This window comes from Pagrus pagrus, assembly GCF_965226575.1.
Source record: "Pagrus pagrus genome assembly, chromosome: 9".
In the NCBI taxonomy this organism is placed as follows: Eukaryota; Metazoa; Chordata; class Actinopteri; order Spariformes; family Sparidae; genus Pagrus; species Pagrus pagrus.
Genome location: NC_140193.1, coordinates 16,411,977 through 16,429,871, shown reverse-complemented (window position 1 = coordinate 16,429,871; position 17,895 = coordinate 16,411,977). Strand labels below are relative to the sequence as shown.

The following is a 17,895-nucleotide window of genomic DNA, read 5'->3' as shown; positions in this document are numbered from 1 at the left end:
GCAGCAGTGCTGTTGTTGTGCTCTGTGAAGTCTGTGGATTTCAAGGTCACTGAGAGGCAGGCTTGAACCTCTATCGGCCCCTTGGGCAGAGTTCCAGATGGTGGTGGGTGGTGGGAGTCGTTTCCACGGACGGAAGAATCAATGCTGCGCCACATGACTTTGTTGTCTGACTGTGTCTGTGTTTTGTTGACCTCAGGGATGTGAAAGCTGGGAACATACTACTGGGAGAAGATGGATCTGTTCAGATCGCAGGTGTGTTGTTGAATGTCAAATGCACCGTTGTCCTTCATTACACTCATTCTTCTATTTAATCTAATTTAGCTGAAAGCGTGAATGCCCAAATAGTGGGACTGAATTCACGGATTATATTGATTCATGAAGAAAGTAATGCATATTTAGATTAGATAGATTTATTGTCAAGTAACTGATCAAACTGATCTGACATGAGACTCATAATATTGTTGATTTTAAAAAGGTTTGACCAACCAAAAGAGAACCAGCGGCAGTATTTTTGTATTAGGGCTGCAACAAATGATTATTTTTATTGTCGATGACGAGATTGGTGATTAATTTAATAGCTAAGAACTAATCAATTAATCAGTTATTTGTTGCAGCTCTATTTTGTGTAAAATTGCTTAGATTTTCTCTGAGGTTGGTTTAAGTTCTTAAAATATTTTGATTCATCACTTTATTGAAGCTAGAGGCATTATACAACCTTGTGACAGAGATTAATGAAATATATTTACAAATAATAATTGTTTTAAAAACTGTGTAAAGGAAATGTAACTTGCTGTTTTTAAACTTGATATCTTCTGTATGAGTTGTTAAGGAGGAACCTCTATCACATAAGTAAAAAAACATGACGAGTTGATATCTGATATATATTAAAACTTAATATCCACCCTGCATTTCTTAAGTTTTAAATGAAAAGATGTCTGTGGTAATTTTTTTTATATTTTCAGAAAAAAAGTCTCGCCCGCAGCTATGTTCTATTTCCAACGTATCTAAATTTGCCTCTGAACGCTGCATTGTTTGTGTATCTGTATTTTCAGATTTTGGAGTAAGTGCGTTCCTAGCCACAGGCGGGGATATGACTAGAAACAAAGTAAGAAAGACCTTTGTTGGCACACCGTGCTGGATGGCGCCTGAGGTGATGGAACAGGTGAGTCTGTCTCTATTCACCCAAAACGGCAGCTGCAAGTTCAACACAGTGTCTCATTCTCTGCTGCTCATACTCCTGATCAGTTTCTGGATGTAATGCATTGATATTAGAAGTTATTAATGATTTTGCACCCACAGGTTCGAGGCTATGATTTCAAAGCAGATATATGGAGTTTTGGAATCACGGCCATAGAGTTAGCGACGGGCTCTGCACCCTATCACCGCTACCCTCCCATGAAGGTGAGACTTCTGGATGTTATTGTTGGGTGTTGTTATTTCACCAGTGTGGTGTCTTAATCACAGCTAGTCTTTCAGTTTTCACCAGCATAAAAAATAAACTGTTGGCTTACTAAAGCCTCTCTTAAAGGGACAGTTCACTCCAAAATCCAAAATCCAAAAACCCAATTTATTTTGCCTGTAGTGCTATTTGTCCATCTAGATTGTTTTGGTGTAAGTTGCTGACTTTTAGAGATTATTAAATATTAAAGACAAACATGGCACCTGGCTTGTGGTGCTCACAGTGGCATCTGAAAAAACTCAATAGCAACGTCTCTTTCCAGAAATCATGACCTGGTTACTCCGGACAATGCACAGACCTTGTTGTGAGCAGTTTCATGTAGGAACTATTTTACTTCCGTAGCACCACGTAGGAGGAAGTGTGCATCTACTCATGGAAGAGAAGCTTGTGCTCGTGACAGCACAGGATGTAAACATTACTGGCACCCTCCTCAGCTTAGCTTTAAAGTTAGCTAGCCTTAGTTGAGTTGGCTAGCCTTCTGCCGATGAGTAGATGCATGCCTTCTTCTGCATGGTGGTACGGAAAGAAAATACACAGAACCGCTCACAACAGGGTCCGTGGATTATCTTGAGTAACCGGGTTATGATTTCTTGAGTTTTTCAAATGTAATTTTTAGTGCTTTGAGCACCACAAGCCGAGTGCCATTTAGTTCCATAATGTTTGAGAAGATGCAGACATCTCAATGGCCGATATCTCCAAAACTCAACAAGTCGCACCAAAACAATCTAAATCGATAACAAAAGAAAATACGGAAAGGACACATTTTGACTTCTGTGATCGGAACAGGCAACTTTCAGTCTTAACAAACCTGTTGCTTTTACTTCCCACAACATTTTTTCTACAAACAGTTTCCTCCTTTGAGTTTCTTTTCCTCTTCTACAGTGGTTGTGTGGCTTTGATCATTTTTGGCTTCCTGTGTCTTTTCAGGTTTTAATGCTTACCCTACAGAATGATCCCCCCAGTCTAGAGACGGGTGTAGAGGACAAAGAAGTGCTAAAGAAATACGGCAAATCATTTAGAAAGCTTATAACCATGTGCCTTCAGAAGGATCCTGCCAAAAGGTGAGAACCACATTCCAGACATGTCAACCAAATGTTTCAGTGAGGGAGGCTGATGCAATTTGTGGTCAATGAAAAGCACCCGATTAACATTCAGACGGTGCTGCTATGTTGTGAGGTTGTTTTCAACAATTGCACTTTTCTTTATCTGCAGGCCGACAGCCGCAGAGCTTTTGAAGTGTAAATTCTTCCAAAAGGCCAAGGTATTTGTTTCATCTCTGATCCTTGACTTGCCATTGTTGTTTAGCTTTGTTATTAATGTTTCATGATGGTTATTCCTACTTTGATACATCAAACAGCAAACAGTGATAAAAGTCCGAAAGGGTGCTTTTTTTATCATTAGATTCTGTTGCAGAAATGATGATTCCATGTAAAGGGGCGATACGTAAGATATGGTCAGGATGTAAAAATAAATAAATAACATAACATAAAAAAATAACTTTATTAACAGAGTGTGAAGAAACAACAGTGTTGATGTTATGTCAAAGACATCTGTATATTTTGTTGTGTCATCTATGTAAGCCATGTTGGACAAGTTACTTTCAAAATGCAATATATTACGTAATACTAGTTATCTTCATTTTAAAGTAATATATTACGTTACAGTGTTACAGTCTGTGTAGAATAAAATATTCCTTATTACACTATTTTTTAGTAACTTTCAACAAAATACCCAAATAATCTATATAGAACAATTAAATAGCCTTTTTAAATAAACGAATGGCCATGGACACAGTAATGAGCAGGCAGACAAAGGATGATATATTATGAGATAGGAATAAATATATTTAATTGTCATATGAACCACAATAGACCTATACCTTCTATAATGTAGCCTATAATGACATGACGAGACTAAAATCTCTTTTTCTGTGCCTTTTTATTTCAGTCCACAGAACAAAGAATGCATGTGTGATTCAAGAATGTAAATTAAAGTGCGCTCGGAGGATTAGGTTTCATCATGAGGCTCATTTCAGTCACACAGAGACTGAACAAAGAATGTATAGGCTCGGCTATATTAAACACACAGAGCCTATATTAATATGGTCATCTAGGTGTGGATGGGTTCGTAAAAAAACAACAATAAACACTTCACTTTGGTCGGTAACGCAGATTATAACGCGTTACATGACATAACTGTAGTAATATATTACTGAAATATTATTAGTAGTACACTTTTTTCTTTATTAAACTGAAAAATACAACCGTACACTTTCTGAATTTGTAGTTTCTCTTCTCTGGTTGGATAGCGCTACACATCATTTTAGTTGCTCCTCTATCGCTGCACATCCCTCCTGTCCCTACCTGCTGAATTTTCTTGTCCAATCTGGTGTCCAGTTGTGTGTGGTTGAGCTGAGCCCCGTTGCCATGATCCAGGCCGCCTTTCGTTAGCTAACACACATACTAATCCACGGCTAACTGAGCTAATAACTGCAAGTCGCTACAGCCAAAGATAACTACAGCAAAGAGTATAATGAGCAGCAGTAAGTGGTTATGCTGCCCCCTATATTTTTGGAGCTACCTCCAAATCCTGTCCATTTCTTACACATTATACCTTTATCTGTTTCATCACTGGTAAACCTTTTCACAATTAAAAAAAGAGAACTTGGAAAGTTGTATACAACTTTCATTCTCCCACCAAGCCCATTGACTTCAGAGGGCTACCATTTATAAAACACTATACTTGTGATATTTGTAACTCAGTCTAAGGTTAGGATTTATTTTGTCAGTTCACTGTGTTTGATAATAATATTTTGATTCATGTTTTGATTTTGCTCTTGCAGAACAAAGAATATCTGGTTGAAAAGCTTTTGTGTCGTGCACCAAAGATTTCCCAGCGAGCGAAGAAGGTATGTTAACACAAACAGTCCCTGTAAAATAACTCAGTTATTGACTAAACACGAAAGAAATGATGGAAGAGTGCTGAGATCGTCTGAAGTGTCCCTCTCCTCCAGAGTGTTGCATTTACAGTCAACAGAAACTACGCACTGTGACTTTCTTCAGAGCCTCAAACACTTCATGCACAAACTGTTGTGTAGATTATGTAAAAATATGGGCCACTGCGGCACAGGAGTCGAGCAGCATTGATGCAAGCACATCTATGTCAGCGGCTCCCAGTCAGCTCTCCTCGTGTGGCACACTAAAGGCAAACAGGATTAAATGAATTGTTAACATTAGAGAGGTGCACGTTATTGCTCAGTTTGCTTGCTCAGTTGCCCAGGGGTCACAGTTTAGTGGGAGGAAGTGCAGTTTTTCAGGCACAGCTGATATTGACTTCATATAACACTCCGCCTGGATGGCCAGGGCAGAAATGGGAACAGAGGCCCGTCGCCGGGAGGCAGAGTGACCGCGTGGAGGGGTGGAAATCTACTGACGGGCCCGGAGTAAATGGAGGGCATAGTGGATAGCAGGGTTGTTACCGTGTATGACGTTAACATTTACGCACAGACAGAGCAGGGTGTCAATAAAGAGGAAGGTAGCTGTTGTTGGAGTGGCATCATGTTGAGGTTTGTTGATGGTTCATGTGGTAACCACAGGCGTATAGCAGTCTGAACAACTGACACATGGAAAGGTACCTATTGCTAAATAGGTCTGTATATTTCCTGCAGTGAGTGAATGAATGTAGCAATTAGCAAGAGCTTAGCTTATCTGGTGCACTCGTTTTTTTTTTATGCAGGACCAAATTAACTTTGGACGTTAATGTCAATACAGTAAATTAAAGCCACCAGCGAAACAAATTCAGCAACATTGGATCTTAAACATCGGCACTTAATGAATCTAATTTGAATGACTAGAATCTGTACACTGTGGAGTGGTGCTGCAGCTAACGATCACTTTCATTATTGATAATTCTGCCAAAACCCCAAAACGCTTCACGTACTATCATGTATGACAAAGAAAAGCAGCAAATCTTTACATTTAAGAAGCCGGAACAAGCAAATATTTGATGTTTTTGCTTGAAAAATGACTAAAACGAGTAATCGATTATCACAATGCTCAGCAGTATATGCAGCCGGCTAACATCTGATTCACTTGAAAGCTCAGGTGGATGAAACATATGAGCCACAGAGCCGGTGTCCTTGTCATTTTGTGCTGATTTGACCTACAAACTCGTCTACATTATACAGCAGCCCAGATCTTGCAGAGAGCAGCAATACTGCAGAAACATTGTAATCTCAGGATGCTGTGACCTCTTTATGTCAACACCACAGTGGCCTCGCTCTCCTAAGATCTTATCCAGTAACTCCCAAACATCCCAGTTCAGCTCCTGCTTCCACTTCTTAACCTCTCTGAACTGCAGGAGTTTCTCTCTGCCCCTTTTGCACCTTTTGTTTCCTGGTGTTCTTGTTCTGTTTCTGTAGTTTTTGTCCTGTGTTATCCTCTGTCTGTAGTCATGGTAAACACAGGGAAGCACCATGTGGGTTTAAGAGACAGGACTTGAGGTTAGACTCTACAGGTGAAACATTGTTTTGTCATGCACTGGTCAGTTTTCAGATTTTGGGCTATTTTGCTTCCATAACATGTAAGGTTATTGAAATTATTGAATATTTTAGCTTTTTCTGTATCTTTTTTTAGCTGGTTTCTGCGGTTCCAGATGCACTTTGGGACAAATATAATTTGTCCAGCTCGTTTGTATGAAAATGAGGGTGTAACTTATTGTCTTATCTTGAATGAATGAGGCCTCGTTTGTGCTTTAACAGCATTTCTCTTATGAGCTATTGATCCCAGAAGTTGATCTGTGAGCACCATTCCAACTGCGACAACATATCCATGAGTTAACATCAGTAATCGCAGACTTCGCTTATCCCGTTCGAATGTGCCACATGAAACACTGATGTGAGATGGTAATTTCTAAAAGACATGAGGTCCCCTGACAATACTAGTCAAAGTGAGTTCTTTCTCAAACTGTGAGCCGCAGATCTCCACTGCAGCAGCATGTACATTTGACAAACCTTCCACTTTTATTCCTTTCCTCCTTCTGAAGGTCTTTACATTGTTCATATATAATTCATAGCCTCATTTATGAAACAAGAACGTTGAACCAGGCTTTATCCAATGTTCAGATTTCTGCTCTGAAAATGAACGCGTATTTTAGAAAATGCCTCATTGCATGATCAAACATAACATTTAAGAACACTTGTAATCAGCTGGGGAGGTTTCATGGTGATATACTGTATATTAGTTATAATTGTAACAATATTCAATATTCCTAAAGCCAGATAACCAGTAAGAAACCTTATTCATTATATGGGATTTCAATGGCACATTACCTCTCCTTGAAAATGAAAAGGAGATGGCAGATCCTCCAGTCTTCTGTCACTGACAAGGCAATTTTAAATGAATTACTTTATCTAATGAAAGAAGGAAGGAACTCAGGAAGGATTTCCTTAAAAAAGAAAGACGTGACGAGTGGAGAAAATTGCCTCTTACAGACAAACAAGGGTCATGGCTTTTATATTTGAAATATGAATGTAAAAAACAGATCAGTCATGCACTATAAACTGAAGGCACATGTGAGTTGAGTAACCAGCAGAGGGCACCCTGACACTCACACTCCAGCTTCCAAATGAGAAAATTGGGGACGTAATTGTTTAAAGATCAGACATCAGTGACTTTCAACCAATGTGGGCTTGGATTATTGATTTGTTACATTTTCAAAGGTGAGAAAACAGAAAAAGATTAGTATTGAGTCTAAGTTCATGGTCCAGTGCACGAATGATGATGAATACTGATTGAGCTCTGCATGGATGCTTTCTGGAGCCTGATTTCAAAACACAAACCGTGCATCAGGTAACATTTTCCCACTCTGATTCTCTAATGTTTCTGTTCACACATTCACAGTGGTGCCATTTCTTCAGCTGCATGTTTGTTGTGTGTCTGTTGGGTGATCACGCACGCCTGCTGAGTGCATTGATCTGTGTCTGTTTTGCTCAAGGACCCCGAGCAGAACTGGGGGAGCCTTGGCTCTGTGTCAGTTTTGGAGGAAAAACTCGACACCACCAGAAGGGTAGAGCTTCTTTAACTTTGAGCGTGTCTAAAGCTGGGGAGTGTGTACCACCCCGGTACTAGTGGCTTCCAGTGCTGTGTGCTGTCTGTGGTGTACTGATATCTTACCTCACCCTGCTAGACTAGCCGTGTGCTGCTTGCCTTACACCCTCTCTCAGATTGTAGAGCTGCAGCAAATTACAGGCTTTAACGATGACTCTGTCGTACTTATCTGCTTTGTTATGCTGGTTACATCTGCAGTTATAATACGACTGGTGTTTAACCAAATTTGTCATGTTAGATGTCACTTTTTATGTTTTTACTGTGTTTTACTTACTGTGCTGAAATATGTGCCCACCAAAAATGATACAGTTATTGTAAGCATCTGTATGGTTTCTTTTGGAGTACTGAGCAGTTTTTAAGTCAAATCAAATATCACAATATTTTTGACCAGATACCTTGATATTGTGGTAATATTGTAGGGATGACTATTGGTACTTTAACAAAATGTTAACACAAAGAGATTTCATGTTACAAAATGAAAACAATGTTGTGAAAGAAAAGGACAATTATTCAGATTTTCTTTTCATTTTTGTCATGTTTCCATGCCAGATGTATTCAACAGGCTAAGTGACTTGAATATGGCTTTGTATATTTACCTTTAAGGGGCACTATGTAGTTCTGGAAAAGAAATTCAAACTCAGAATTTCAATATTTACAATATAAAACTATAAAACTGAATAAACAAGCTGTTCAAAGAGGAAAATAAGGTCCCAGAACACTGTTTGAAGCTAGAAAGGTGGCAGGGTCCGCCAAATATAAACAAAACATTTTTTTTTGTTGTTTATATGTTTTTTAGGCATAAAAAAATCAGTCAATGAAGATCTTTCTCTTCTGCCCAAAGCCACATGGTGCTCCTTTAAATGTCACTAATGTTCAGGTGGGGTTGCCGGTAGTTTCTCCCAGGGAGGGTTTCTTTAGATACATCAGCTCATCACAAGGGTCCAAGTTCTTCAACACCATTAATAAGAACCACTGCTCTGATATAAAGGCCTTACAGATTATGTGTGATAAACAACAACAATAAAACAATGAATGAAGTGATCAACATTACGTTTTGTGGCTGTGTGTCCAGGTGAGGAGAGTCCCAGGCTCCAGTGGCCACCTGCACAAGACGGAGGATGGAGACTGGGAGTGGAGCGATGACGAACTGGACGAGGGCAGCGAGGAGGGCAAGGCAGCAGTGAATCAGGGCAGGGTAGGTGAGACTCCACGAAGGCCAGTAAAACACAATTCATCATTAAGATTATGTTTATATTCAGCTTTATTTGTGAATGTAGCAAAACTACATGCATGGAAGTTTAGCGCTCGAGTCTTGGTCATTACTGTTGCACGTCATGTCTTACCTGTAGATCAAAGTGTTACGTAACTCCCCCTCTGTCTTTGACCCTCTACATCCTCTCCCCTCCGATCAATCAGTGTTTTTTTGGATAGCAGATGGCTTATCTCTGCGAGAGCCTGTCATGAGGTCGCTGTAATGAGCTGTAAGATTGCTGCAAGGATTTGAGGCAGGAGGAAGTAGACAGCTCTGATCAAAGGGCCCTTTGATAAATGTATCCAGCTTTAATGTGTGATGCAATAAATAATACCTTATCAAAAGTTGTGGTTTAAGGATTAAGTCGTTCCTGATAGTATTTTCACAAGGACGTGTTTGTAGTTTCCTTTCATCGATATCAGGCTTGTTTATTACTTTTCAGAACTTTACCACTCTTTTTTCATAAAAGTCTTGGACTGATGGACAGGATATGAAGACTGACAATCTGAATAATGTGTTGAAGGTCCATTGTGTAGGATTTAGGGGGATCTGTTGGTAGAAATGGAATATAATAGTTAGGGTTTGGCAAAAAGGTGAGGACCCAGACCTAGACACAGAGGCAGGCAGGTTAAAAAACAAAGGCGAACTCTCATAACAAAGCCAGAATCTAAAAGTCAAATGCAGGCAGAGAAAGGCATGGCAAATAAGAATCCAAGAATAAGCTAACGACACAAAACTAAGAACAAACCAGAGGTCGAGAGCTGTAAGACAGGGGGCACATGAGAAACTCAGACACAAGAAATGAAGACGAACCGACACCAGGAAGAATACAGATAAACTGACAAAGAGTACGGGAAAAACACAAGCTTAAATGCACAGGGACTAATTAAAACATTAAAAAAGGTGGGAAAAAAACAAAACAGGAAACAACTGAACATTAAACCCAAAACCATGATAATGACATTGGCAGAAATACAAAAAAAAAAAAAGAATTGCTGTGTTTTGTTACTTTACTTTACTTTTTATAATGAGCCCTTTATATTTACATTTTGCATCGCAGTAGCCCAAAACGGGCAAACCAAACACCGGCTGTGAAGAGGGCTTTATGCATTTTTTTGCATATTTTGTGGTCAGTGCGAGGGAAGGTGTGATAACAAGGGCATACGCGTATTACGCACTGTAAGTCAGGCAAATAGACTAAATACGAGCAAATTATGAAAGCATTTTCATCAATTTGACAGCACACGCACAGCATTTAGGAAACATACCGCAAATACATGGAACAGAAAAATGCTGCATATGCAGTCGACACGACGGAAGTTCTGCTGAATTTAGATGCACCGTATAAGACACCACTAAATCGTACACACTGGACCTTTACGGGTGTTCAATGTAAATTTTGCGCTCTTTGAGAAACACGGTTATTATTGATGTGTGTACCTGTGAATATGAAAATGTAAATGTGTGTTTGATTTTTCCCTTCCAGTCACGAAGGGTCAAAGATGAGGCCAAAGATGTGAGTTAGCTCCTCCTCTCATACACACACTTTAACATGGCATTTAAATAACACAGATCTTTCTGTGTTTTGTTGAAGAGACAAGTTGTCATAGATAATAAGCTTCATCTTTTCTGCTATGTAATTGGGTAATTTGACTGAGGGGCATTTTTAGAAAAGCGATTACATAGCCTTCATGGGATGAAGCTTGTGTAAGAATCACGAACTCAATTATGAATTTTAATTTCACCAAACACATTTTCATGCAGTTTAATCAAAACAGCCGGAGCAACTGTTTTAAGCTGTCTCACTAAGGCGACAAATTGCTCCTCAATGATTGTTTTGAATGTCTTGCCTGTGTTGTCTTTATAAGATGAGCTCTGATTTGATATTTACCAACGATGTAATAGCATTTGCACAATTCCTCCTCTCATTTTGTTCCTCCCAGAATGAGGAGAATGCCAACAATGTCCCTATTGAAGGCTTGTCTATTCAGCATCCCCAGGTGAGGGATTCAGCAGCAGCAGCACTAATTTGTCATGATTCAATGACCTTGATGCCGCACTGATTATCTGTGTGTGCTTCTGCATTCTGTACATGCGTGCGTCTGTCCGTGCATGTGTATCGGTGGGCGGATGTGTGTGTGTGTGTTCACATGTGTGAGTGTCGGCCTCCTGCAGCTCCTGGATGCTCACAGCAGTAATAACTCAGAGTAAATGGCTGTCTGCCTGACAGTGCCAGCTCAGTGCCTGGGTGTATCTCATCTAAAGAATCACTGCCATTACAACCTATTTTCTAAAGCCATTGTCATTTTGAAGATGAGCCAAAGCAGTTTGAGGTGCAGTCTTGTGCTCCGGTTAGGAATTAACTCTGACAGCTACTCAGCCGTCATTTCTTACCCTAAGTGTCCATTTTTTTGCCACACAAAGAGTCCATTTTCAAGATGGAAGTGATAACGGTGATAGATCCTAATACAGTGCACCTTTGTGTATTGCTCCTTTTCTTTTTCCATACAACTTTCCCTAGAGCTGCAATAAATGGAAGACATTTTTCAGAGAAGATAAACCACACAAGCCAGGGAATCACTAGACACCTCATGATTCGACTGAAGTCCAATTAAGAGGGTGCGATCGTAAAACGGTCATCGATGGATCTTGATGCGTTTAAAATCTATACGTGATTTAGGTAACGCTTTATAATAGCCATCATGAATAAATGTTGAATTTATAGTTAATTAAACTTAAGTTAATGGTTATTTCACTGTTAGCAAACTATGAAATGCTTTATAAACCATATATTAAACAGTTGTAAAGTTTTGTAAACATCAAGTGCATCCAAATTACAGATGAACTACACAGTACAGCATTTTACTGTTATTTTACAGTGCGTCTACTGTAATTTATTTTTACAACATATTACCATATATTGGAATTTAGTATATTAAAGTAGGATAACTGTGTTTTGCTGTAATTGTACAGTATATGTCAGCATGTTACTGTTTGTTTACTATATTTCTTATTTAATAAAATATGTTACTTTTGCAATTAATTTATATAAATCCTCAAAAATGTGAAAAAAGTAGCAAAAGTAAGAAAACACACATTCAATGAAATATTTATTTCAAGTCGTCAGTCATTTGTACAGCATTTCATTGTTTGTTAACAGTGAAATAACAATTAACTAATGTTTTATGACCTATACATTTACCTTTTATTAATGATGGTAATTATTAAGTGTTACCTGATCCATAATAAGTTTAAATTTCCGATTATTGACTTCCCTGCATCAAGAGATCCAAGAGTGCATTCACTGCTGCACACACTTGTGGTTATATTTTCTGACTATATGTTGACCTTGCTGTGCTATAAGCTGTATGCAAAGCTTCTTTTTCACAGAAAACATTTTTGTTTGTCCGATTTCTGCTTGTCCATTAGTTCACAGTCATCAGATGTTTTCTCATGCAGGTCGAACCGTACGAGGATTCAACTTACATTCAAGGAGCTGTGAACATGGTACTACGGCTAAGGTGAGACAGACGTTTCTTTCAGATCATTTCCTCGATCATCTGTTGTTACATGTGACATTCTGAAGAGAAACACAAGCTTTAGAAGCAGTTTAAAGTTCCCATATTATAGAAAGTGAGATTTCCATGTCTGTTCGATTATGAGGCAGGTCTAGGTGCTATATAAATACTGCTAAAGTAACAAAATGCTCAATCGAAGGAGAAATTCACGCAGCTTGTGTCCAGAAACTGTGACTTTAGACGAGCCGTCAGGACTTCTGTAAGGTTGTGACGTCACACCTTTATGGTCAAGGCCCTCAGCCGCGCCCCCAGTAGGGCCGTGGTTATAAAAAACACGACAGAGCTGATGTGGAAACATTGTGGGCGGTACCTGCTCAGGCCTGTGAGCGGTGACCAATCAGAGCAGACTGGGCTTAATCAGTAGGCGGTCTTAAAGAGACAGGCACACAAATGCAGCATTCAGACAGAGGATGAATAGAGGTGCTGCAGCAATTTTGAGAAAAATAAGGTGTTTTTTGAACATTAAAGCATGTAAACGATTTCTAGTAAACACACAGAGTGAAGGTGTCAACCTGATAAATAAATAAGCATAATACAGGAAAACAGGGATAAACAGCAGATTTACAAACCACGTCATCTCTTCACTTTGCCTTAAACATGCTGGCTATTAATACAACTAATGATGTTTGCCTGCTATGCAGGGGATCTGGCATTGCCATGGATCCCTTCACCTCCCTTCGTCTCACCGGTGGTGTCATAGCTAGGAGGGTGTTACACTCCATTGGTTCGCTGGCTGTGCTCCACAATCTGCTCCCTTCCTTTCAAGCAGCCTTTTCTTCTTGCTGTTGTATTTTCAGACATTGCTGCCTTTGAACACATTTTGAAGGCTCATGATTCAGTCAACATAAAGCAAAGCTGATGTTCTATTGGCAAAAATCTATGGATCATATACATTATATTTACCTTCTCAGTACGCAAACACGCTGAGAGAGAATACGAGAAAGGGATGCAGCAACAGACAGAATATGATGCATTTTTGGACAGTTGAAAGTCTGCCTGTAGCTCCCTGATGAGCTGGTTTCAGAGCACACTCTTGGTTGAACAGACATCTGAGGGTCCCTCCCCAGGCGTCCAGCACAGCCATTTTATTCCACGCTTACAAACAAAACAGCGGTCTGGATGCAACAGCAGAGACATTATTCTAACCTGGTGATTAAAATAAATTGGCAGTTTTCGATGGTTCGGGCTTTTTTTTGGTTCCTCTGTTTCACATGTTATGTGTTGTCCAATATTCGTTCAATCTGTGGATTCTTTGGCTCAAACAAGATAGTACAATGTAATTGTACTAATAATAGTACAATTACAACTTCAACTTCCATCGCAGCGCTTACTAAATGTAAAAATACTGCCATTCCTGGTTACGAGCTTGTTAAAAAGTGTCAAAGCAGAGTCGTGCGGCGAATGAATTAATTTCTACAGTGAAATGCATTCACTGGGTTCAACATGATCCCAGGATTAGACTGTCAGGTCGCCTCTCTGATTTGTCAGCCAGAATATTCAGTATTAGAGATGCAGACATGTGATGGATGCGCTCTTAGATGTAAGTCCATAAAGCGTGATGGCCTTTTTTTTTTCTGAGGGTTTCTAATGCTCATATATGCCCTGCTAGATTACCAAAACCTTTCATTACACCCTCTTCTGTGACATGCTCTCCAGTATGAATATGTTAACGATGGGATTTTTGTATGATGTTTTATATTCCCTAAGCTGGAAAGGATGACAGGACATTACATTATATTTGATGCAGCAGCAAGATATGTGGAACCTTATAAAGGGTGGGTAACGTCGAGCACCTCTTTGTGCACGATTTATCCTTCAAATGCTGAATCCGAGGGCGTTAACAGAGTTATCTCCATCTGAACAGCAGATGTTATTCTGACTTTGAATCAGTCATTGTGCTTGATTTTGAAATAGCTGCGAAAGAGCATTTTCTGAGCTATTTGCCTCTGACTTTTTCTGCATTGTTGAGAAGGATTTGGCTGGTGTGTTTCTAAAGTGAATCAGCACGGAGGGTTTTATAAGATGAGAGGCTGCATTCATATTTAGGGATTTTCTTTGGCTGTGGTCCTATGTTTTGGGGGCAGAATAAGATATATTTACGGGCACAAGTAGTGTGGCACTGCATAAGAAGTAGGGTGATTAAATGAAAGATTTGTCTGGAATATCAATGTAAAGCAGGCAAGATGTTTTCGCTTGGCTTCGGTGTAAATTCGAAGAAAATTGCTTCTTTGAAACTGGAATCTTGTCGCCAGGTGTAAAATATAATACTCGCATATGGCAGAAAACACAACAATAAAACCCCCTAATTTTAAAGATTGATGGTCCAAGAGAATTTGTAAAAGATTAAATAGGGAATGCGTCAAAGTAATTGAGTTTTAGAGAGCAAAATAAACAGCTAATTGGTCTCCCTTCTCAACTAATAAGGCGGTTTAACTGATTAGCACGAGTTTATTGTAAGATGATCCCCTAGCAGCACAGACAGGGGAGCAGCAGCAGCATGATTGGATCTTTGTCAACATTTTGTTTGGAACTCATTCAATCTCTTTTTTTTTTTTTTACAAAGGCACTGAGGTCTCCTGAGAAAGGTATTGTCAGCAGTTTGAAGGGGAAGTTCGGACTTGCACAATGTGCTTGCTGTTGGTGCAATGTCATTGAAGCTTAAATAGCAAAAACAGCACAGATGCAAATTGATTTCACTGAGTAGTTCCGAGGTGACATTTCCTTGTTTTTTCTAAAGGTTCTTCTTCATAAAGGGTAACTAGATGTTGACAAAGGTCAGGGTATCGTCTGAAATGTCTTCTACATACATCTTTGAGACACATAAGTGATGTCAGCCATAAGCCTGAAGCAAGCAAGCAGGTGTCTAAGTGTATACTGTGACGGTTTAGTTATTTCCTGTTTTATTTTGTAAATGTAATGCATGTATGTCATGTTTTACTTTCCACTTCTTTGTCCTGCCCTTTATCTGTGTGCGTTTCGTTAGTTAATCAGTTCCTGTGTATTTTAGCCAGTGTTTTCCCTTTACTTTTGTTTGTTTGCCTGCGTTTTCTTTGTCTGTTCCCCAGTCCTCTCTGTGTTCCTGCCTGTGCTCTAAGTGCTTCGCTGGTTTGCACTTCCTATAGTTTTTGTATTTTCACCCTCAGTTCTCAGATTTGCCCCTGCCTGTTTCTTCTGTATGTGCTGCCTACCAATTAAGGTTCTTTGGAATACAGCTTACTTCATGAAAACTGAGTTTTTGTTTCTCTACCTGCCTGTCTTGGTGTCTGGGTTTGGGTCCTTTTTAGATACACATACAGTAGCATATATTATTTGTCGCTAGTACAGTAACAAGGAACTCACCGTCCCCTTCACTTATTATGAGGTAAACTTGTGGATTTTATCCTGATAGTCGCCAAAACAATTTGAAGATGTAACTTTCAACTCTGGGAAACTGTGGCTGGTATTTTTCCCAATTTTCTGACATTCATTTAGACTAAACTCAACAGGTTAATTAATGATAAAAAATAATCAGGCAATGGTTTATTTTATGGGACCATTATCTCCTAATAATTTTCCAGGAGATTTTTTCAAAAGTATTTGATGCTTATTATAGGTAACATGGTCTTCTATTCTTGGAAACTGTATTCTCCATATTTGTTGAATTGTATGTTGGCCTGTAGGCAAATTTCTGATTTTGTTAAGCTGACCTGCTGTTCACAGACTAAAACACTCTAAAGGTTATGGCAGCAATTAGTTTGAATTCATTTATTGAAGGTCTAGAGACTGGGCATAGCGTTAATGTCCTTATAATTAATCAAAGATAACATGGTTCCTTCCAGGAAATGATGGACCTGTAAAATGAAGTGTTACCAGGTTCAGCCCTTGTAACATTTTAACAAGTACTATATATTTTTATTTTGCATGTGAAACCTGGATCTCATGTTTTTTAATAGGTGGATAAAATTGGTTGCCCTTTTCATTTTATGTACATTTAGACTTTTGATATGCTATCAAGTTATGATCTTTTTCAGACATAGCAGTAGACTTTCACCTCACCGTGGGGTCCAAATGTCTGGGACCACACTGAACATCTTCAATATTTTAACGTAAACATAGAAATAATCAAGGTTTGAGGATTCAGATCCATTTAAAAACAGTTATGTTATGACGAGAGTGTTATTATGACACGATCATCAGGTTTTGTACAAACGCCCATGCCAGCTTGAGTTTATGCTGTCATTAAAGGCGACCTATTAAATTGAAAATGAGCAGAATATGTCTACTTTAAAACAAAAGGGGGACATACCGAATCCTAAGATATTCTGAAATTCATGCACATCTTCAAAGATTCAACTTTCCACTCAAATTGTTAAACTAAAATTATCATTTGAAATGAAAAAAAGGGGTATTACATGCAAAACAAATGCAAAATAGTAGTATCTTGACTGGTGATCTCCCCCCACTGTAAATAAAACTATGTAGTCTCAGCAGGGCATCTGTCTCTTGGCTTTGGCATCATTATATGTTACATTTTCTTTGAAATATCTACATTTTTCTTACCTAAAAATACCACTCAGCTCCACTGTCAGTAACCTCTGTCACAGCCAACAATGCAGGGCTGTGGTGTGTTGTACTGACAAACATCACCAGGTGTCAAGTGGAGACTTTTTTAGAAGATTTCTCTGCCCGTCTTCATTATGTTTGCCACAGACGTGTCTTTACTATTGTGAAAGCAGTCTGCTCACTTATGGATTACACTCTATTTTTATAAGCATCATAAACCTGCCATTGTCATGTGGGATTACACAGCCATCTCACGTGCGCAAGTTAGTTCACAATGTGTCAGAAATAAAGAGAGGGTTGCTGGGTGAAATCCTAATCGTTCTGTTGTTGAACTGTGGACAACATTAAATCTTCAGAGTGCTGAAACCCTCACACGTCATGACAGCGCTCAGTCCTCTATATGTGGCTAATCCTCCTGACGTCGTCTTACAGAGCGCGCTGTTGGTTTTCCACAGAGGAGGCTGATTTTAGACACGATCTATTCGGGCAGGGTTATGATTCTTTGACAAACGTGTTGCCTAGCCGTGGCAGCGTGCGCCCTCAGCTTCCAGTGCTGGGAATAGAGATGTTGTTTACATCCATCTGCTCCACCAGATTTTAACTCTCCAAAATAAAATAAAAAGTCGAGCTGACTCACAGCTGAGCTAATAGTAAATCCTCACGCCCACTGTTTTGTTTAGATCTGCTGCTAACAAACTCATTGCGGATATGTATTTGGTTATGTGTGTTGAATTATGGCTCTAATCTCATCTGAAACGAGGGTCGTGGGCTGGCTGTGGGATTTATTTTAATTTATTTAGACTACAGACCAAGTTAATCCTCTCCTGCAACATTTCTTTTGGGTCGCACTGACGTGTCGTGCTTTTATCAGCAGCCGGCGACTCCCTCCTCAAATTTTAAAGACAGATTTCTAATGCAGGTGATGCAAATTAAGGCAGGTTAAGGCTGCAAATAGGC

General features: G+C 39.3%; 1 protein-coding gene across 2 annotated transcripts in view; it reads left to right on the top strand.

The window, feature by feature from the left end:
• The window catches only part of stk39 (serine threonine kinase 39), a 30,315-nt gene that overhangs the window by 4,408 nt on the left and 8,012 nt on the right, over window positions 1-17,895 (top strand). The window contains exons 5-15 of one of the 2 annotated variants that reach the window (XM_084361839.1): window positions 197-252; window positions 1,053-1,162; window positions 1,300-1,401; window positions 2,387-2,520; window positions 2,672-2,720; window positions 4,302-4,367; window positions 7,454-7,525; window positions 8,639-8,761; window positions 10,305-10,334; window positions 10,762-10,818; window positions 12,278-12,339. In XM_084361839.1, the coding sequence (XP_084217965.1) occupies window positions 197-252; window positions 1,053-1,162; window positions 1,300-1,401; window positions 2,387-2,520; window positions 2,672-2,720; window positions 4,302-4,367; window positions 7,454-7,525; window positions 8,639-8,761; window positions 10,305-10,334; window positions 10,762-10,818; window positions 12,278-12,339 (861 nt within the window). The remainder of the gene's footprint in view (window positions 1-196; window positions 253-1,052; window positions 1,163-1,299; window positions 1,402-2,386; window positions 2,521-2,671; window positions 2,721-4,301; window positions 4,368-7,453; window positions 7,526-8,638; window positions 8,762-10,304; window positions 10,335-10,761; window positions 10,819-12,277; window positions 12,340-17,895) is intronic. The other variant, XM_084361840.1, reaches the window with a different exon arrangement.